The sequence below is a fragment of the Oncorhynchus mykiss genome, chromosome 1, assembly GCF_013265735.2.
Source record: "Oncorhynchus mykiss isolate Arlee chromosome 1, USDA_OmykA_1.1, whole genome shotgun sequence".
NCBI classification, from domain to species: Eukaryota; Metazoa; Chordata; class Actinopteri; order Salmoniformes; family Salmonidae; genus Oncorhynchus; species Oncorhynchus mykiss.
Window position 1 is genome coordinate 51,312,246 of NC_048565.1, and position 23,247 is coordinate 51,335,492.

Here is a 23,247-nt window from a genome sequence, read left to right on the forward strand (position 1 = left end):
ATGTTTTTTGGGGGTCAAGTTTCAGGAGCTCCTCAAGCATCTCGGACTCATTGACTGCCTGCAGGGAGAAACTTTGTAGCGGGGCAGGGGAAAAAGAGGGAGAAGCATCGGGGATAGTCGCAGTCGAATGGGTGGGAGATGAGGAAATTTTGGACGAGCAAAATTCCTATTTTTCCCCATGGCTGAGTCAAATAGGAATACTGACTTAATGAAGTGGTGATTAAAGAGCTCAGCCATGTGCTTCTTGTCAGTAACAACCACATCATCAACATCAAGGGACATGGGCAGCTGTGAGGAGGAGGGTTTATTCTCCAGGTCTTTAACCGTTTCCCAGAACTTCTTGGGGTTAGACCCACAGAGCGAGAACTGCTCCTTAAAGTAACTAACTTGGGCCTTCCAGATAGCCTAAGTGCACTTATTTCTCATTTGCCTGAACGAGAGCCAGTCAGCCTGAGTATGCGTGTGCTGAGCCTTTCACCAAATGCAGTTCTTGAGGTGGAGTAACTCTGCAAGATCACGGTCGAACCAGGGGCTGAACCTGTTTTTAATTCTCATTTTCTTTATGGTGGCGTGTTTGTTAACAATACCACTGAAAATATCCAAAAAGAAGGCCCAAGCGTCTTTGACAGAGGGGATCCAGCTGATTCTATACCATTTTACAGAGGCCAGTTCATGAATGAAGGCTTGCTCATTGAGTTTTTTTAGCATGTGTCTGTCTAACCAGGACAGGTCATTTTCACTGAGCAGCCATTACGAACACAGGCTGTAAAACAGTGATCACTAAGGTCATTACAGAAAACACCAGACTGATACCGATCAGGATTATTTGTGAGGATAACATCAAGAGTAGCCTTTTCTGGGTGTTTGGAGTCATACCTTGTGGGATTGGTAATAATCTGAGAAATATTTAGGGAGTCCATTTCTTTAAAACTTGGTCAGGTGGTTTAAGCATGTCCCAGTTTAGGTCACCTAGCAGGAGAAATTCAGACTTGGCTTAGGGGGCCAGGAGAGAGCTTAGGGCAGGTAGGGTACAGGCCGGTGCTGATGGGGGACGATAGCACCCAGCAACAGTCAACAAAGAGCTATTTGAAAGTTTAATACTTAAAACCAGCAAATCATATTGTGATCAGATGACAACAAGATCATATTGTACAGCAATTTCATCAGGTAACATGACTACAAAGCCGGCGAGAGGTGTTTAGAATAGGATGGGAGGCCAAACGCCAGTGTAACCAATAGAAAGTCCGAGCCCCGAGTGTGGGAACAAACATAGTCTGTCCCACGGTTGGGTAAAGAAAGTTTGTAGTCAACAAAGCATGCAGGAGTCATGAGGCAAATAGCAAATGCATTTACATTCTGTAAATTGAGACATTTTGGGACTAAACTTAACAAAAGGAAGAGGTAAATGATATTACCAAACCAACATGAATGACATAAAACACAATGGAAACATACTTTGGAGTACCTTAAATTATATCATGGGCAGAAAGCACAATTCATTTCCATCGTTCAGTGAAGTTGATGGGTCATTTATAACAAAACCTTTCGATATTGCCAATCTGTTCAACTCTTATTTCACTAGTAAAGTGGGGAAAAAATGGACCCCAGGAAGAGTAGCTGCTGCTTCTGCAAAAGCTAATGGGGATCCAAATCAATAAATAATCAACATTGAGCAGTGAATCATCATATTTTATTGTATAAAACATCTAATCGTGAAAGAGAAGGATTGCTCTTTTGAATTTGGTGAAGTTGGTATGGGAGTGGTGGGAAAGCGAATCAAATCAAAATCAAATCAAATGTATTTATATAGCCCTTCGTACATCAGCTGATATCTCAAAGTGCTGTACAGAAACCCAGCCTAAAACCCCAAACTGCAAGCAATGCAGGTGTAGAAGCACGGTGGCTAAGAAAAACTCCCTAGAAAGGCCAAAACCTAGGAAGAAACCTACAGAGGAACCAGGCTATGTGGGGTGGCCAGTCCTCTTCTGGCTGTGCCGGGTGGAGATTATAACAGAACATGGCCAAGATGTTCAAATGTTCATAAATGACCAGCATGGTCCAATAATAATAAGGCAGAACAGTTGAAACTGGAGCAGCAGCACGGCCAGGTGGACTGGGGACAGCAAGGAGTCATCATGTCAGGTAGTCCTGAGGCATGGTCCTAGGGCTCAGGTCCTCCGAGAAAGAGAGAAAGAGAGAATTAGAGAGAGCACACTTAAATTCACACAGGACACCGAATAGGACATGAGAAGTACTCCAGATATAACAAACTGACCCTAGCCCCCCGACACATAAACTACTGCAGCATAAATACTGGAGGCTGAGACAGGAGAGGTCAGGAGACACTGTGGCCCCATCCGAGGACACCCCCGGACAGGGCCAAACAGGAAGGATATAACCCCACCAACTTTGCCAAAGCACAGCCCCCACACCACTAGAGGGATATCTTCAACCACCAACTTACCATCCTGAGACAAAGCCAAGTATAGCCCACAAAGATCTCCGCCACGGCACAACCCAAGGGGGGGTGCCAACCCAGACAGGAAGATCACATCAGTGACTCAACCCACTCAAGTGATTCTTATCCATCTATAGTGATACCCACCAGGTATAGACAACCATAATGGGAAACTATTAAGAATGGTAGCAGACTGTATTAGCAACTCTATGTGCTATATCTTTACCTAAAGCCTAAAGGAGCGTGTGTCCACAGGCGTGGACAGAAACTAAAGTCATTTCACTGCCTAAAAATAGTAAAGGACCATTTTACCTGGTTGCTAAAATTATAATATAGTTTCAGTGTATGTGACAAAATAAGCATGTATTGTATAGAGAATCATTGTACCATCTAAACCGCTGTGAAATATATTTTAAGTAACCAAAAATATTGTATTTTTAGCTGTTTGTAGCTGGTGTACAAAACTGAAGTTAAAAGAAGCAAAAACTAAACTTAAGAATTGGAATATAGAAAGAGCGCACATAGGACCAGTCTAGCAATTCTTAGACTTGCCTTCAATGCAGATCTGTAATTCATATTTCTATACTGAGCAAAAATCGAAACGCAATATGCAACAATTTCAAAGATTTTACTGAGTTACAGTTCATATAAGGAAATCAGTCAATTGAAATAAATAAATTAGGCCCTATTCAATGGATTTCACATGACTGGGTGGAGCTGGAGCCATGGTGGGCCTGGGAGGGCATAGGCCAACCCACTAGGGAGCCAGGCCCAGCCAATAAGAAATAGTTTTTCTCCACAAAAGGGCTTTATTACAGACATAAATGTTCCTGTTTCGGTGGCATTGTGTTGTGTGATAAAATTGCACATTTTAGTGGCCTTTTATTGTCCTCAGCACAAGATGCACCTGTGTAATGATCATGCTGTTTAATCAGCTTCTTAATATGCCACACGTCAGGAGGATGAATTATCTTGGCAAAGGAGAAATGCTCACTAACAGGGATGTAAACTAATTTGTGCACAAAATTTTAGAGAAAGTAGCGTTGTGTGCATATTGAACATTTCTGGGATCTTTTATTTCAGCTCATGAAACATGGGATCAACATTTTACATGTTGCGTTTATGTTTTTGTTCGGTGTATATGAATTTGGTCGGGTCGCCCAAAAAGTTACATATTGCAGCTTTAAAGGCATCTAAAACTAAAAGCATTGTATTTGGTTCAGAACATTTTCTAAGGCCTAAACCTCAACTGTGTATTAAGGGTGTGACTAGGGCTGTTATGGTGACCATATTACTGCCACACCAGCTGTCACGAGTCATGAACACAGTCAAATTCCACGTGAACGTGTAGTCACGGTAACTCGGCTTCTCCAAAACTGTGCTTCTGATGCTGCTAACGGTCATTAGTAGCCTACCAAACTTGCTAACTGCCTGTCGCTAATGACATGTCCCTCTAATCCCTCTCTAATCATTTGGCATCAATGCAAATGCAATCAAAAATGAAATCAGACACTTCATGAGAGCCCATGAGCTCATGTTGCACAACATTTCTATAGGCTATGTAATTGCGGGAGAATTGTTTTGTTGTTGATGGCCTTTATTAAAAAGAGGATCCCATCAGCTTTCTAGAGGCTAGACCTACTATATTTATTTCTCATCTTTCCTAATATGAAGCACATTGCTCTACTTTACAACAGGAGTTGCCTACCTGGCTGGCATGGAAATGAACCGCTGGAAAAGCGGCCTCCATTCGCTATGATCTTTTTCTGTACTGAAACTCCAAATACTGTGCCGCGTGGCAGTTATGTACATATGGTTGTTTCCTTCCTTTTCCTCGTTTTCTCATTTAACTGTAAGATGTAAATATTGTTTTTTTTATTGTTCCCGGAGGCAGTTGCTATAGAGAGAACCAAAATATAGCTTTTTCAATTTCTTTACTCCAGTTCCAACAGACGCATGATAGTGGTCCATTCTAAATCAAAACTAATTCCACACCTATATCATTTAGGATATGTAAAGACAATATCAATAGTCTGATAGGGGACAATGTTATCACTTGTGAATGATGTATCATCGCTTGTGAATGATGCCCAGCGTGTGCAGTCTAAGGAAATAAATGTTGCATACCTTTTTTTGTGCTACTTTTTCAAATCCGTGTCGCATGAAGCATGTAGCCTAGCCCATAGGCCTATATGTTTTGATCGCCCATAGGCCTATATGTTTTGATCGCCCATAGGCCTATATGTTTTGATCGCCCATAGGCCTATATGTTTTGATCGCCCATAGACCTATGTTTTGATCGCCCATAGGCCTATATGTTTTGAGCGCCCATAGGCCTATATGTTTTGAGCGCCCATAGGCCTATATGTTTTGAGCGCCCATAGGCCTATATGTTTTGATCACCCATAGGCCTATAGACCTAGGACCCATGGAACACAGTTAGAGAGCACATACTACAGAACCCAGTGAAACGTGTTCTTATAAGCCCAATTGCACAATCGCGTGTGAAAACAGAGTTTTGACTAGCCACTATTTAAAAGCGGATCCCAGCTTTCTCGTTCTGCTATATTTATTGCTCAATTCTTCAAATCAAGCACATGAATCCGCTTTACAACCGGTGTAGCCTACCTGGCATAGGCCTACATAGGCCTGTGAGTTTCAAGTTTGGGGAAGAACATTTTCACCATAGAAATGCCCCTTTATAATAAAGCATTACGTGCATCATCGCATTTGCAGACTTATGTAAGATAGCCTGCTATCCCTATTGTGATTGAGTAGATTGGATAGTCATAATTTAGGCTAATAATATAACTCAATCACTGTTTGCAAACTATATCGCTCCATGCTTGGCTGAGCACATATAGTTTAGAGTAGGCCTAGGTTATAGACTATATAAGATCTATTTCTTCATTCTTTGCATGGGGAAAAATGTGGCCTTTTATGAACACATTTCATACAATTCTACGACACTTTCGATGACTGGAGACATTAGATTAATCTTTTTTAATACTACAAATGAAAGGGTAGCCTACTTCGCTGACACTGACAAACCAATTAAAGTGACTTGAAGGGGAGACACAAATATAATATGACGTCCATCTTAACTGGAGGACATGTATTGTCCAAAAACAAACTTTGAAGTAGCACTGACTCAACAATGATAAATAGTGAATATGCGCACGGGGAATCACCAGGGATATTGCTGATGCTCTCTGCTGGTGCCAATAAGATAGGCTCTATTGTTGTTCAAACAATTCATTTAGCACATTTTGAATACTAAAAGACAGATTTGTGTTTTCATTGTCTTCCCTTTACAGCAATAACCATATTCTTTCCAAACTGTTTTCCCGTGATTATATTTAGAAATATATTGCGAGATGCCTGGGTTGATCACTTTACTTTGCGTGCGCTGCCTTTCCTTCTCACTGTAGAAGGAAAGGCAGATTTAAAACAATCCACAACTCATGCTCTAGCCAAACCAAGCTCTAGTAGTCTATTTTGAATAATTCAATGTATTTCTGTATAGAAAGGAGTAATCTAATTAGGTTAAATAGATAGATGACATGTTTTGTTTTTGTGCGCCGTTCGAAAATTAAAAATAATTCCACACATATAGGCTATTAGTAGGTTATAGGTATAAAGAAAAACAGATTCAATTGAGATTAGTCTGAAGGCTGAGAATATTACAAAGTGCTTGTCAAATTGTGAATGAGAGACTGATGAAGTGTGTGCAGCCTTCGCAAGAAACAGAGAAGAGCACAGGCCTCTCATGCGACTTTTTTCAAATCATCATTAGAGTCGCATCATGGCAGCCTTCGAATGTATTAACAATCTAAACACAGCCTAACGTTTGTATCACTAAAGTTGCATAAATAACTCTACATTAAGCATATACGAGGACATGTTTCTTTTTTATCTGCTCAACATAGAAAAGCCGCATGTGCTCACCTCGGAAATCGTTTGGGGGAAAATGTCCTTTCTATTTTATTCAGCTATGTTCAATTGTATTTTTCTTACTATAAAATCATATAAAATAATGCCAATGAATAATAAGCAAATATTGTTGGCATAGCCAGATCACAAACTAACATAAGGACAACTCAGAATATACTATTCTGTTCTGTTCTTCTGAAATGGGCTGGAAGCCAGGAAATGCTAAACGTGTTTATGTTAGTGAATGGTCAATTACCGTGAGACTGGCAGCTATTTACATGACTATCACCGGGTGACAAAATGTCATGACCATCACAGCCCGAGGTGTGACCATTGAGCAAGTTGAGGAAGCTAAACTCCTAAGTATAAAATTGGATGGTCAATTATCATGGTCAAGTCATATTGACAAAGTTCTTGTAGAGATGTTATAAAAAGTTGGTCTGCATTTTTGACACAAAAATCAACTGTACTAATTGTTCAGGCTTTGGTCTTGTTCCATCTTGATTGCTGTCTGGTAATATGGTCAAGTGCAGCAAAGCTGCAGCTGACTCAAGACAGAGCAACAAGCCGTGCCCTGAACTGCACATACAGAACTAACATCAACAACATGCATGCCAGTCTTTCCTGGTTGAGGGTTGACTAGAGATTGACTGCTTCTCTTCTAGTTTTTATGATAAATATTACTGTGATTATAATTCCAGATCGTCTAGATAATCAAATAACATTCAACTCAGACAAACATACACACCCCACAAGGCATGCCACCAGGGGTCTCTTCAGACATTCATACATACCCCACAAGACATGCCACCAGGGGTCTCTTCACAGTCCCCATGTCCAAAACGAATTCTCGGCAATGCACAGTATTATACAGAGCCATAAGCAAACAGCAAAATGTACTCCATTTAAAAAAAAAAAAACATCCTATGGCACTATAGGGATTGGGAAATGACACACACACACACACACACTGACACTCTAACACACACAATCTACACACATTATTCTTTAGTTGTATTGTTTGTATATTGTTGTATTTTTTATTTCTGTGAATGTTCTTGTCTGTCGGTCTATCAGTGTTTTGTTACTTGTCATCTTTTGTGTTTTTGTGTAGACCACAGGAAGAATAGCTGCTGCTTCGGCAACAGCTAATGGGGATCTGAATAAACCAAATCCCACACAAACGCACACGCGCACATGGTGTGTCTTTGCCTTTGCCAGATGACAAAGTGGAATCAATAGAAGGACCCCCTCCTCCATTACTGACCAGGCCTGTGCAGTGAGCAGAGCAGCCTGTCAATACCGACTGCAGATTTAACATGGTGTTATAGGAAGAGTAATGGACCTGATTGAGTGGCTTGAAATGATGATATATTAGACAGCAGCACAGGGTAGTACAGACTGGTTGAACACCTAAGTGACCACCTCTGAGCAGGAAATACAGGCCTGAGAACAGTCCATAAACCGTTAATTAGACAAAGCAGCACAGTGTAATACAGGATGGTTGAAACACCACCAGAGACCTCCAAGTAGGAAATACTGTTCTGAGAACAGTACATAAAACCTGGCTGAATCACCACAAGATACCTCTGAGCAGGAAATGCTGAGAAACCTAGCCTACACCATACAACAAGAAATGTCACGGCTAATAGAGCTGAAGATATCTAGTCACCTTTAATGTCAGTCAGACCTCAGTACTTTGCCATGTTTTTCTGGGTTGTTGCATTTCTATTTTAAGGGTTGTGGTTTTATACAGTATATCAGGCCAGTCATTGAGTCACGACGAGATGCTGACTTCATGACTTTGCCAAGTTCAGATCAACTTGTTGGAGAGTTGTATCCGTGTGGTTAAGGAGTTGTTATAGCATACTTTAATGAACATTAAGGGAAAATGTAGATCTCCACCTAAATGGACATGCCCCAAGGTAATTATTTTTTCATGACTTGCCCATAAACAATATCCAGTAATGCTGCATACTTTTAGAAAGTTCTGGAACTTGCCTTTCTGATGACAAATAAATAGTTATACATTGCTTAGGTGTACTCACTTTTGAGGACACAAGCTCAAATACGTAGTACAACATATTATGTTTTTCCTCTTCAACAAAAGTGGTGTGATAGGGCACGAAATGACTGCAGTGCCTTCTAGATATAGTAACATTGAAATGATAAATGATCTACCATCGTATTTCACCTGTCTTACAACCTTCTAATAAATACGATCATGCTTTTATGACAGTACAATATTGGCACCACGTCACGTAACTGACTACAGAGAGTTTTCTCCAAAACGTCCTCTGAGGGATGCAGAGACACCATTCAAGTGGCTGCAGACTCATTACAACTTCTGCTCTAATCACACGGTGGTTTTGGTCCTTCTGTGAAAAAGAGAAAGTCTTGTTTAAATTCTACTAAATGAAATTCATATTTTTTCATGCTGAAAGTGCTAAATCCATCTGAGAACATCACAGCGATGTTAGACTCGCTAGACTCTTCCGTTTCACTTGTAATCGCAGTCTGAGCCGCGTGCTCCACAACCCGAGCAAAAATATCCTTTGTCTAGATAGGCCAGGAAATGTGACGTGTCTCTCGCCGTGCAAATTAGGTGTCAGGTTTCAAATACTGGATCTCATAGGTGAGTCGGAGACGGCATCAGAAGCGGGACAACCAGACCTTTCACAGAGTGCACAGGAATGGACATTGTGTCGTTCAAAGAGTGCTGTACACAGAAATGTCTGTTGGAACTGGTCCAGAACCACTCAAGGTCCCCTAAATCGTCACCATAATGGCTAAGAGGCTTTAGTTCAGGTTGTGATTTTATATTTCTGTCCAGTCATTGAGTGATGAAGGGATGTTGACTTTGCGAAGATCAGCTTGATAGTGAGTTGTTGTTAAGAGATGTAACAGCCGTGGGAATACGTGTTGTTTCACCTGCATTTTAGGGTTGTGATGCTATGTTTCTGCCCAGTCATTGCGTGATGTAGCGATGTAGACTGTACCCTAGGTGTCTTGTCTTCTGTGTTGCAGGTGAACCAGGAAAATGTGGTGAAGGTGGGCCACAAACAGGTGGTCAATACGATCCGACACGGGGGAAACCGGCTCATCATCAAAGTGGTGACGGTTAGCAGGAATCTGGACCCTGATGACACGGCTAGGAAGAAAGGTAAGCCTTTTATCCTCTCTCTCTATCTCTCTAGCTCTCTAGCTCTCTAGCTCTCTATATATACTATTTGAATTATTACAAATACTTCATATGTGCTTGACCAATAGATAGGCCCGAAACTGCGAACCCCGCAGTCTGGTCAGACTAGAGCAAATGTTCAAAGTATTTGAATCAGTTTTTGAACCCAGGTCTGTTCTAAACCGTCTTGGCTCGTCCTCGTACTGTAGTGCATCGGGAAGCTAGAAGCTGACGAGCTAGAAGAGCATTGACCACATTGCAGTTTTTCCTGATGACTGTGCTGATTTTCAGCCTTGAAGTTAAGATGGTGGTTTTACAGTTGGGGGCATTCAAAAAAATTGCCCGTACTGCAGCACAGGTAAAAATATTTCAAAGCTGATGTACATCAACTGTCAGGGGCATATTTTAGAAGGGCATTTGTAAGGTACTTTGTTAGATGATTGCTGAACTTGGTCGCCTGCTTGGCGTCACCCTACGAGACTTGTGAAGTTGTCACATTAACAACTCAGCGTTGCTGAAGCGCATACAAGCATTTTGGAAAGGAACTTTTTAACACGCCCAGCTGTATACTGTCGATCTCTCATCTGGGGCTTGTTCAGGATGATGTAACGTTACAGAACGCTCACATATAAATATAGGCCTATGGCATAAAGCAGAAATGATTTTCTTGTCAGATGGAATCGGGAATAGTGTCAGCTCTATTCATTCGATCTTTATCTGAAACGTTCAGAACACGACCCTGAATACACCCCTGCTTTTCTGTGTTGTTGCAGTGCCCACACCTCCGCGTAGGGCTCCCTCCACTGCCCTGTCCATGGCCATGCGCTCTAAATCCATGACATCAGAGCTGGAGGAGCTTGGTAAGAAACCATCCGTACATGGGAGATTGTAATTCCAAGAGGTCAAATGCATTTTGTATCCTCTTGGTTTGTTCTCTGTGTGTTTGTTTAGTGATGTTATTCTCTGGAAGATATAAAAAAAAAAAAAAGTAATTATGTCCTCCTGATTTGTTTGTCAATACACGACTACAGTGGACAAAGGTACGCAGCATACAGTAGCTACTGTTTGGTCACAGCTGCTCGCAACTGTCTTAAAATAGTTTTGTTCTCTCATTTTTAAATGTTAATTTCCTCCATTTAATATAGTACTATATTTACTCGACTTTGAGGGGGCATAGGCAATTATGCACTTTGCGCAAAGGCACTAAGGTGTTCTGCTCTGTACCATTTGATCTGAAGAGGGCTGAAGAGAAAACATTTTAACGACAGTGCGGAAACATCTAATGTGATAAAGAGCTCATTAGACAGCGTGACTGATCATTTTGACTACTTTGAATGATCATAACAATTGCATAATTCCATTCTATGTCATCATACATCTAACCTAATGAACTTTGGATTATTCATTTACTTAATCATTTCATTTATTGTTTGATTGTTTTAACTCGGAGCCGTATAAAGCATGTAAATAGCTTTGATTTAACTTCACCATTTGAAAAAGCTTTCACCTTATTGCTGACTCATCTGTCGCTTATAACTGTTCTGCAGTAGGTGTTTTTTGAAGGGCCGGTCGTAGAAATGGCATGAAAGGGTTGATCATTCTATGTCTATTTGTCAGGTGTCATGTTTAGAAGCTTTTAAACATGTATACAATTGCTTTACGAAAATGCACTATATATACAAAAGTATGTGGACAGCCCTTCAAAAATTGTGACTGCTGCTATGTCATGCACGCCTGTGGCTGACAGGGGTATAAAATCGAACACACCGCCATGCAATCTCCATAGACAAACATTGTCAGTTGAATGGCCTTACTGAAGAGCTCAGTCCCAACAAGTCTCTTTGTCAAATTTCTGCCATGCTAGAGCTGCCCTAGTCAACTATAAGGGCTGTTATTGTGAAGTGGAAACGTCTAGGAGCAACAACGGCTCAGCCGCAAAGTGGCCACACAAGCTCACAGAACGGGACTGCCGAGTGCAGAAGCAAGTAGCGCGTAAAAATCACCTCTCATCTGTTGAAACATTCACTACTGTGTTTCTGGAGCGTCAGCACAAGAACTGTTCGGGGAGCTTCATGAAATGGGTTTCCCATGGCCAAGGGGTACTGAATGTTTCAACCTAGGATGCATTCCGACAGACAAATCTGGGTTTGGCAGATGCCAGGAGAACGCTACCTGCCCCAATGCATACTGTAGTGCCAACTTTAAAGTTTGGTAGAGGAGGAATAATGGTCTGGGGCTGTTTTTCATGGTTCGGGCTAGGCCCTTTAGTTCCAGTGAAGGGAATACAATGACATTCTAGACGATTCTGTGCTTCCAACTTTGTGGCAACAGTTTGGTGAAGGCCCTTCCATGTTTCAGCATGACAATGTCCCCATGCACAAAGCGAGGTCCATACAGAAATGGTTTGTCGAGATCATGTGGAAGAACTTCACTGGCCTGCACAGAGCCCTGACCTCAACCCCATCAAACACCTTTGGGATGAATTGGAACGCCGACTGCAAGCCAGGCCTAATCGGCCAATATCAGTCCCCGACCTCACTAATGGTATTGTGGCTGAATGGAAGCAAGTCCCCACAGCAATGTTCCAACATCAAGTGGAAAGCCTTCTCAGAAGAGCGGAGGCTATTATAGCAGCAAAGGGGGGGCCGACTCTATATTAATGCCCTTTGATTTTGGAATGAGATGTTCGACGAGCAGGTGTCCATATACTTTTGACCACCCCCTAGGCTTACATTTGGCAAAGAAGTGATGAGTAGTGGTCTTTATATTACGCTGCTTTAAATGACAATATTCCACTATTTTTGCATAAATTGCCTGTGTTCTTGTTGAGAGATACTTTTTGTTGATTTCTTTTTGATCACCATTTGTTACATACGTTTGTATATTCTCTTTTTTTCTAAGCCACTTTGAGGAAAAAAGTGACCGGTGGTAAGTGTGATCGGCATGCTTCACACATTACATGTTATCTGTACGTCCATAGAAAGTACAAAATGCTTGACGCACTTTTCACTTTTTCTCTTAGATCCCTTATTTCTTTATCAACGCAATTTGTGCATTTTACTTGCATGCCTACTAAACTGTAAGAGGGCAGGTATGAAGGTCAACTAATGTTCGCCGTCTCAGGGTTGTAAACGGGTGTGCAAGCACATTAAGAACATAAGAAAGTGCCCTTCTGAACTAGAAGCTTTTTAAAGACTTGTTAGCACATCACAACACTTGATATGTCCTTAGCTTTTCACAGCGTTCACATCATACGTACTTCAGTTCGGTGTGAGAGTGCAATGCTATTGCCATGCATTATTCATTGCTCTGCCCCTCTTTTAAACACAGTTATGCAAGATCAGGAAAAAAACAACAGCCGAGATCTCACATGCATCCCAAATGGCACCCTATTCCCTCTATAGTGCACTACTTTTGACATGGGATCTGGTCACAAGTAGTGCATTACAAAGGGAATAGGGTTCAATTTGGGATGCAGGGCTCAGCTCACCACAGATTCTTATCCTTCCGAAATAGTTGCACTGTTCTCTGTAACGATAAAAGGATTTGAAACACCTTTATGGAATAAGAACTAGGGGCCTAGGTAATGCACAACAGTCAGCTGCACATTTCAAAGAGCAGCTAGCTACCTTCTCAGAATACACTGTGACTTAACTTTAAGGGCACAACACTGTTATACAATGAGCCCACTACAGATAGGCTTTGACTCATACGGAAACAAGGTGTTGCCATGGAAATAATGCTGCATACAGTGTAGTGTGTCGTCCAATATACTGTAGCAGCACAGCATAGTACCTGCAAAAAAATTCTCTCTACAGTCCTGCAGCTTCCTACTCTTAGACACGTTCTTCAGCTGTGTTGGCCTCGTTCTGTGTTCACTGCTTTAAACCACAACACTGGAGATTTGCAGGAATGCTTCTAGAATGTGTGGTGACACCAGACACTGAGGTGTCCTAGAATGAGTGGCTTCATCAATCCACCAGTGTTCCTTACTGTCATAAATACTGCAACGTTACTGTAGCCAGAGGATGTGACAGAGCGAGCGAGAGAGAGAGAGAGAGAGAGGTTGCTGATTGGCCTAAACATCAGCACCACAGGTAACTTCCACAAAGCTGTGAACGATCTGAGAGACAAGGCAAGAAGGGCATTCTATGCCATCAAAAGGAACATAAAATTTCACATACCAATTAGGAGCTGGCTAAAAATACTTGAATCAGTTCTAGAACCAATTGCCCTTTATGGTTGTGAGGTCTGGGGTCCCCTCACCAACCAAGAATTAACAAAATGGGACAAATACCAAAATGAGACTCTGCATGCTGAATTCTGCAAAAAAATATCTTCTGTGTACAACGTAAAACACCAAATAATGCAAGCGAAGCAGAATTAGGCCGATATCTGCTAATTATCAAAATCCAGAAAAGAGACGTTAAATTCTACAACCATCTAAAAGGAAGCGATTCTCAAACCGTCCATAACAAAGTCATCACATCCAGAGATATGAACCTGGAGAAGAGTCCCCCTAAGCAAGATGGTCCTGTGGCTCTGTTCACAAACACAAACAGACCCCACAGAGCCCCAGGACAGCAACACAATTAGACCCAAACAAATCATGAGAAAACAAAAAGATAATTACTTGACACATTGGAAATAATTAACAACAAAACAGAGCAAACTAGAATGCTATTTGGGCCTAAACAGAGAGTACACAGTGGCAGAATACCTGACAACTGTGACTGACCCAAATTTAAGGAAAGCTTTGACTATGTACAGACTCAGTGAGGATAGCCTTGTCATTGAGAAAGGTTGCCGTAGGCAAACCTGGCTCTCAAGAGAAGACAGGCTATGTGCACACTGCCCACAAAATGAGGTGGAAACTGAGCTGCACTTCCTAACCTCCTGCCAAATGTATGACCATATTAAAGACACATATTTCCCTCAGATTACACAGATCCACAAAGAATTCGAAAACAAACCGATTTCGATAAACTCCCATATCTACTGGGTGAAATACCACAGTGTGCCATCACAGCAGCAATATTTGTGACCTGTTGCCACAAGAAAAGGGCAACCAGTGAAGAACAAACACCATTGTAAATACAACCCATATTTATGTTTATTTATTTTCCCTTTTGTACTTTAACCATTTGCACATTGTTACGACATTATATATATTTATAATATGACATTTGTAATGTTTACTGTTCTTTTGGAACTTCTGTGAGTGTAATGTTTACTGTTCTTTTGCAGCTTCTGTGAGTGTAATGTTTACTGTTAATTTTAATTGTTTATTTCACTTTTGCATATGATCTACTTCACTTGCTTTGGCACTGTTAACATGTGTTTTCCATGCCAATAAAGCCCCTTGAATTGAATTGAATTGAGAGGCAGATATGGCTTTAGGAAGAGGGGGTGGATGATAGGTGGGTGGGTTCATGGAGAGGAGAGGGTCAGCCTTGGAATCTTCTCCATCTTAATCCTACAGCACACACATGGGCATGTGTTCAAGCTTATTATGTAGCAGAGGGAGAGCAAGATGTATCCTTAAGATGTACACCTTTAGAAACAAAGGGTTCCAAGGTGTCTTTGGGCTGTCCTGAAAGGAGAACCCTTTTTGGTTCCAGGTAGAACCAGTAGCACCTTTTTTTTTCTAAAAGTGTAGGGGAAGTAAAGGGAGGCTTAAAGAGAATAACAAACATGCTTATTATTTACGATACACTGATTCTACTGTACAGTATCTGTCAATGCAAAAAAGGCAACATATATCAAAAATCCAGCTAAACTGACATTTAAAAAAAACTAGAGTTTACTACAGAATATTACAGTACTTGCTATAGAATTATGTAGTAAACTATAGTGTACCATGGAATACTATACTACACACTGAGAATCCTTTGATCATGTTTAGTTATTGCTATAGAATTGTGTAGTATGCTGTGAAATACTATAGTAAATGCTACAATGTTATCTGCAAAAACACGTATGTAGTTAATACTACACTAATGTCCGCAAAAATACTACAGTCCGCAAAAACAGAACAGCTTTTTTTACTATAGTAAATACTAAAGTATTTAATTGCCTATACTCTGCCCATTCCCTTCCCCCTTTTCCCAATTTGTTCCACCCATAAGTGAGAAACCTACATGCCAAGTGTAGACCATATAATGGGCGGCAGGTAGCCTAGTGGTTAGTGTTGGGCCAGTAACCAAAAGGAATCCCAGAGCTGACAAGGTAAAAAATCTGTCTTTCTGCCCCTGAACAAGGAAGTTAACCCACTGTTCCTAGGCTGTCATTGTAAATAAGAATTTGTTCTTAATTGACTTGCCTAGTAAAATAGCAACAACAATATATATATATATATATATATATATATATATATATATATATATATATATATATATATATATATATATATATATATATATATATATATATATATATATATATATATATATATATATATATATATATATATATGTATATGTGTGTGTTCCCTTTCAGGATAATAGAAAAGAGCAGAAGCTCTGAACTATTGGTTCAGACCCCAGTCCTACCTGCTTAGAGGTTATGATAAATTATTTGCTCTTTCAGTATTTCTCCACTAGGTTTCTTCAAGGAGAAAGACCTCCACTTCTATGTCAAAGCGAATAAAACAATAACGCTATAGTAAATACTTCTGTAATGTCCGCAAAAACACTACAGTAAATACTATGTCTGCAAAAACACTACAGTAAATACTCTGTCCGCAAAAACACTACAGTAAATACTATGTCTGCAAAAACACTACAGTAAATACTATGTCCGCAAAAACACTACAGTAAATACTATGTCTGCAAAAACACTACACTAAATACTATGTCTGTAAAAACACTACAGTAAATACTATGTCTGCAAAAACACTACAGTAAATACTATGTCTGCAAAAACACTACAGTAAATACTATGTCTGCAAAAACACTACAGTAAATACTATGACTGCAAAAACACTACAGCATGGGGACGTCTGCTCTTGGTTAGATGAATGAATCATGTGTTTCAGGAAGACAATAAAGAGGGATGTATGTAGCCTACAGCTTTCTCTCTCCTCCGTTGACACGTTTTGACAGCAGTGACTTGAGGGACAAGTGTGTGTGTGAATGTACTCATCACTAGCTATAGAATAAGGATGCATGTCCGTATCTGAACTGCCTTTTCTTCCACTGTATTCCTGTTGTAGATGATCAGTCTTCCGATAATGAGAGTCTAAAGAAGAGGATTGTTTTCTCAGTCACTCTAAGTAATCGTCCCATGCATGGGAGCGCAAAACTACAAAACAAAAAAAAAAGCTAGCATGTTGGTTGTGCAGTGGCTGCTGAACCATAAACCTATTCCCAGATCTGTTTGTGCTATCTTACCGACTTCTTGTCACTCATTGTAAATGATTTAAGGGCTGTGTCCTAAATGGCACCCTGTTCCCTACATATTACGCTACTTTTGACCAGAGACCAATGGGCCCTGGTCAGAAGTAGTGCACTATATGTAGTAGGGTGCCGTTTGGGACACGGGAAGGAGTTGGAAAGAGAGCAGAAATAGACTGGCACCCAGGATCGCTAAACCATAGAAACAAAAGGAAAAGCCTGATGGAGGTATAGCTAGCAAGGGAAGCTTGCACGGCTTTGACTTTGACCAATGTCAGTGTGACTATTTCTGTTCTCTTTCTTTTCCTTTCTGCTCGGTTTGATATCAGTTCTTACTTACGGGCCTGGATTGCCATTGCCTGAGATGAAGGCTCGTTTTAGCTTAGAGACGGATGTAGGCTACAGTGTCCTGTACTGACAGTAGAGGTGTGTATTACTTTGTGTTCCAGATAAAGTGGACGAGAACATGCCTCCTCAGAAGCCTATGTGGGAGAACTCCAATGCTGACGTAAGGGTCGCTAACACAGTCAAGTCACGGCCCAACAGCAGGTGCTTCGCCATGAGCCCCGAGATGAATGTAGGTATAAACCCTACCGTCAGTGTACATTTTGTTGGCTGCGTGGCACAGGAGTGAGACCAAATTTCCCAGGTTTTCCCAAAATCAGCTGGGACTGAAAATCCAACTGGGAATCAATAGCCATTTTTTGAAAAACTGTGCATTCTGGATTTTTTTTTAAAGTTAGTGCTCAGATAATTCTGGTGGCTGCACCATTGCCTGTTGGAAGTTACTGCTCTATTCTGGCTGGTAATATAAATGCATGATTGGCTTCCTTTGTTAGACGCTGTACATGGCCCTGATGGGAATTGCATTCCCTGATTTGCTTGGTCTCAGAAGAGTATATGAAGGTTGAACAGCTTCTTGTTCTTTGTTGTCCTTCATTTCCTTCACAAGTTTATCTGCAACGCTGAGGACTAACAAACACAGTTGGATATTGTTGATTTAATGTACCTCGAAAATACCTCTGTAATACTATGTAGTAAAGATCAGTCCAGGCACCCATTGTCTTCTCTCTGCGTTGCAGTCCATGTGTGAGAGCCAGGATATGTCGATGCAGACCCAGACCCAACCCAGAGAGCCAGGCAGTCCCAGAGGTCGAGGACCCTACCTGGGGGTGCCTAACAGACAGGGGACCATGAGACGACAGAAGTCCATAGGAACATCTGGTAACTACATATCAACATGTTTCTGTCAAGGCTAAATATTGAACCTGCATACAGTACATACTGTATGGTACACACATGCAGAACCAATGTGTGGACACACACACACACACACACACACACACACACATGCACACATCTGTGGGTGAATCCCTGTAATCGACAGAGCAAAATAATGAGGAAATTACCTTTTTGCACACACACCCTTGATGGTTTCAATTGTATACAGTGCCTTGCGAAAGTATTCGGCCCCCTTGAACTTTGCAACCTTTTGCCACATTTCAGGCTTCAAACATAAAGATATAAAACTGTACTTTTTTGTGAAGAATCAACAACAAGTGGGACACAATCATGAAGTGGAACGACATTTATTGGATATTTCAAACTTTTTTAACAAATCAAAAACTGAAAAATTGGGCGTGCAAAATTATTCAGCCCCTTTACTTTCAGTGTAGCAAACTCTCTCCAGAAGTTCAGTGAGGATATCTGAATGATCCAATGTTGACCTAAATGACTAATGAGGATAAATACAATCCACCTGTGTGTAATCAAGTCTCCGTATAAATGCACCTGCACTGTGATAGTCTCAGAGGTCCGTTAAAAGCGCAGAGAGCATCATGAAGAACAAGGAACACACCAGGCAGGTCCGAGATACTGTTGTGAAGAAGTTTAAAGCCGGATTTGGATACAAAAATATTTCCCAAGCTTTAAACATCCCAAGGAGCACTGTGCAAGCGATAATATTAAAATGGAAGGAGTATCAGACCACTGCAAATCTACCAAGACCTGGCCGTCCCTCTAAACTTTCAGCTCATACAAGGAGAAGACTGATCAGAGATGCAGCCAAGAGGCCCATGATCACTCTGGATGAACTGCAGAGATCTACAGCTGAGGTGGGAGACTCTGTCCATAGGACAACAATCAGTCGTATATTGCACAAATCTGGCCTTTATGGAAGAGTGGCAAGAAGAAAGCCATTTCTTAAAAATATCCATATAAAGTGTCGCTTAAAGTTTGTCACAAGCCACCTGGGAGACACACCAAACATGTGGAAGAAGGTGCTCTGGTCAGATGAAACCAAAATTGAACTTTTTGGCAACAATGCAAAATGTTATGTTTGGCGTAAAAGCAACACAGCTGAACACACCATCCCCACTGTCAAACATGGTGGTGGCAGCATCATGGTTTGGGCCTGCTTTTCTTCAGCAGGGACAGAGAAGATGGTTAAAATTGATGGGAAGATGGATGGAGCCAAATACAGGACCATTCTGGAAGAGAACCTGATGGAGTCTGCAAAAGACCTGAGACTGGGACGGAGATTTGTCTTCCAACAAGACAATGATCCAAAACATAAAGCAAAATCTACAATGGAATGGTTCAAAAATAAACATATCCAGGTGTTAGAATGGCCAAGTCAAAGTCCAGACCTGAATCCAATCGAGAATCTGTGGAAAGAACTGAAAACTGCTGTTCACAAATGCTCTCCATCCAACCTCACTGAGCTCGAGCTGTTTTGCAAGGAGGAATGGGAAAAAATTTCAGTCTCTCGATGTGCAAAACTGATAGAGACATACCCCAAGCGACTTACAGCTGTAATCGCAGCAAAAGGTGGCGCTACAAAGTATTAACTTAAGGGGGCTGAATAATTTTGCAAGCCCAATTTTTCAGTTTTTGATTTGTTAAAAAAGTTTGAAATATCCAACAAATGTCGTTCCACTTCATGATTGTGTCCCACTTGTTGTTGATTCTTCACAAAAAAATACAGTTTTATATCGTTATGTTTGAAGCCTGAAATAATTTCGCAAGTCACTGTAATTGCCATCGATGTTTTGTAATTCATCATGCGTTTTTCTTTTTCAGGAATAACAGAAGAGGAGACCCCTCAGTTTCTGACCCCTCCCATGTTGAAATTCACCAGGAGCCTCTCCATGCCGGACACATCAGAGGACATCCCACCCCCACCCGCCATCTCCCCTCCATCTCCCCCTTACAACAACGCCCCCAACCCCCAGGGCAGAGGCTACGGCATCATCAGACACTCTGCTCCTAAAGGCACCGCCCCAGAGCGAGGGGACCTCACCGCGGGCGGCAGCGATGGGTGGAGGGAGCAGGGGGGTATGTACTACAGAGAGCCCCAGTCGGAACAGTACCAGTCTGAGGACCACCAACAGGGAAGCCACAGCCCAGGCCAAGGCCTCACAGCCCAGCAGAGCTTCCTGAACCGCAGGGCCCAGATCCCTGAGAACCCCTACTCAGACCTGGGGAAGATGGGCAACCTGGGGCTGTTTGCCCCCAACAAGCCCCAGAGGAAGAAGGGCATGCTGGTGAAGCAGGACAAGATCGAGGACAGCCCTGAGAAGATCTGCACCATCAAAATCCCAACCATCATCATCAAGGAGCCGTCTACATCCAGCAGTGGTAAGAGCAGCCAGGGCAGCAGCATGGAGATAGAAACTGGCGCCCACGACCACCCGGGACAGCTCCGGCCCGACGACGGACACAACCCCAGCAGCCCCTTTGCCACGGCCATGGCGGGCGCCGTGCGAGAGCGCGAGAGGAGGATGGTGGAGTCTCACCAGAACTCCCCATCCTACAGGTTCACCGACCAGGGTGATGAAGACTCGCCTCCCGCCCCAACCCCTCGCCTCCGCCACTCCAAGTCCATCGACGAGGGGATGTTCAGTAGTGATGAACGCCTGCGCCGCATCATGGCCCCACCTGCCTCTCTCCTCAACATCCCCAAAGGAGGAGGCAATGTGACCAACTTCAATACCTCAGAGCCCAACATGGTGAGGGAGCCACTCCACACCCGCACGGGTCACCACAGCCCGGTCAGTCTGCCAAACAAGACCTACACCTCCAGCAGCGGACACTACGTCCACCCAGTAACTGGGAAGCCTCTGGACCCTAACTCCCCTCTTGCACTGGCTCTAGCTGCACGGGACCGGGCCATGAGAGAGCAGTCCCAGCCTCTCCCACTGAAGACTGAGCTACCCAAACCTGACCTGAACAAGCCTCTGTTCATCGACACTAAGCTAAGGACTGGCATGGATGCGAGTTTCTCCGCGACGGCCACCATGGGTCGACCAGGCAGGGCAGGGCTTCGCAGGCAGATGACCGAGGCCAAGTACGAGACAGAGTCCAAATACGACCACCCGCTGGCTAAAGACCAGGACAAGAGTCTATCCCGGCCTGAGAGAGAAGAGGAGAAGAAGAACATGTTGATAGACAACGTGGACACGTCTCAGCAGAAGTCTGCTGGTCTGCTGATGGTTCACACCACTGACGGAGCCAGGTCTGAGGAGAACAGCCTGTCTGAGGGGGACAGGGACGGGGCAGTGAGTCCGGACAGCACCCCCAGCGAGCTCCGGGATCCCAACCAGCCTAACACCTCCAAAATGTCCTCCCCTAACCCCCATAACTCCCACTCTATGGGCCCTGGTCCCAGAGGTAGTAAGACCATGATCACCGTCACCTCAGTAGATGAGCCGGTCAAACTCCCCTTCGGCATCCCCCCTCCGCCCTGCGTTCCCTCTGTTGACATCGACGATGACTTCTTCGCTGACCCACTGCCACCGCCGCTGGAGTTTGCCAACAGCTTCGACATCCCAGAGGACCAGAAGGGGGCGATCGCTGAACTGCTCAAACAGCATCGAAACGCTGGCAGAGCCCCATCGTCTCTAGCTCCCTTCTACCCCCATCACGGTAACACCCCAAGCCACCCTGACCAGACGATGATCAAACGGCCTGCAGTGCTCACTAACTGTATGCCCCCCAGCTTCACCCCCAACGCCCTGGAGAGCTACGAGCCTATCAGTGACTCTGGGATCGATGTGGAGCCCGACAGCCGCAGTAGTGGAGACCCTCAGATGGAGACTACGAGCACTGTATCCACTGTGTCCAGTATCTCTACGCTGTCGTCAGACGGTGGTGAGATGCTGGACAACACTTGCACAGTCTATGCAGACGGACAGGCCTTTTTGGTGGACCGGACCTCAAAGCCAAAAAACAGGCAACCTGCCGCCAACAAGAGTAATGCACTTTACAAGGACCCCGCCTTGATGGATAGAGAAGAGAACCTGAGAACTTTCGGAACGCCCTCCTCTGTCCCGCCACCTCCCCCCGGGGCATGCGTCCACTCAGAGCCCCCCAGAACACCAACGCAAAGGACCTCAAAGCTGTGGGGAGACCCGCCAGGCTCTAACCCCTATGACATGCAGAACAAGGACAAGACACCAAAGCCAGGGGATGGGATAGACTCTTCTTCCTCAGGATGTAGGACCGTTTTTGGATCAAGGTAATCTTTGTTTTTGCTGTGTGTGTGCATGCCGTGCATGTGTGTGTGTCCGCGTTTTTGTGTGTGTGTGTGTTCTACCGGAGAGCAAAAAGAGTTGCCTAGCAACCTAATAATGAGAGCAGCAGCCTTGAGGAGTAGATGAGCAACAACGTCATGTCAGTCTGATTATCATAGAGACCCAACCGCCACAGCGCTCTCCTTGGAAGGAAGGGGTGAGCCATGTGTCACTGTGTGTGTCACAAGCAGCACGGTTCAAAATAGCACAGAGGCTACGTCCCAAATGGCACCATATTCCCTATTTAGTGCGCTACTTTTGATCAGGGCCTGTAAGGAAATACGGAGTAGTGTTCAATTTGAGACCCACCCAGAGTCTCTTTAAACCCGGGGTGGATGGTGTGTGTAACCTGTCTCTTTATCATCTATCATTTCAACAAACCCAGAGTATGTGAAATATCTATGAGCAGCCGGGGCTCTCTCTTCAGTTAACCCTCCTCTTCATTCCTCTACCAGTCATGTCAGATTACTAAAGTAGAATGGCGTTGTAGACTAGAAGTGTGTATACATTGAGGCTCCAACAGATGTAGGCTATGCAGTGTTGTGTGTGTGTGCGATGTACGATTGTAGCCTGTAATTGTGTGGTCGGTTTTTGCCAGTGTGGAAACGTATTTATGTCACCAGCTTTGTGTCGGCTACACAGGTTTCTCTCTGTACGTTTGTTTATTTGGTGTGTGAATAGTTGCCGTTTGTCCGTTTGTGTAAATTG

General features: G+C 43.0%; 1 protein-coding gene across 2 annotated transcripts in view; it reads left to right on the forward strand.

The window, feature by feature from the left end:
• shank2b (SH3 and multiple ankyrin repeat domains 2b) overlaps positions 1 to 23,247 on the forward strand; it is a 126,804-nt gene that overhangs the window by 97,416 nt on the left and 6,141 nt on the right. Inside the window, exons 10-15 of one of the 2 annotated variants that reach the window (XM_036979569.1) lie at positions 9,419 to 9,554; positions 10,346 to 10,432; positions 12,474 to 12,500; positions 17,416 to 17,543; positions 18,049 to 18,190; positions 20,048 to 22,484. In XM_036979569.1, the coding sequence (XP_036835464.1) occupies positions 9,419 to 9,554; positions 10,346 to 10,432; positions 12,474 to 12,500; positions 17,416 to 17,543; positions 18,049 to 18,190; positions 20,048 to 22,484 (2,957 nt within the window). The remainder of the gene's footprint in view (positions 1 to 9,418; positions 9,555 to 10,345; positions 10,433 to 12,473; positions 12,501 to 17,415; positions 17,544 to 18,048; positions 18,191 to 20,047; positions 22,485 to 23,247) is intronic. The other variant, XM_036979571.1, reaches the window with a different exon arrangement.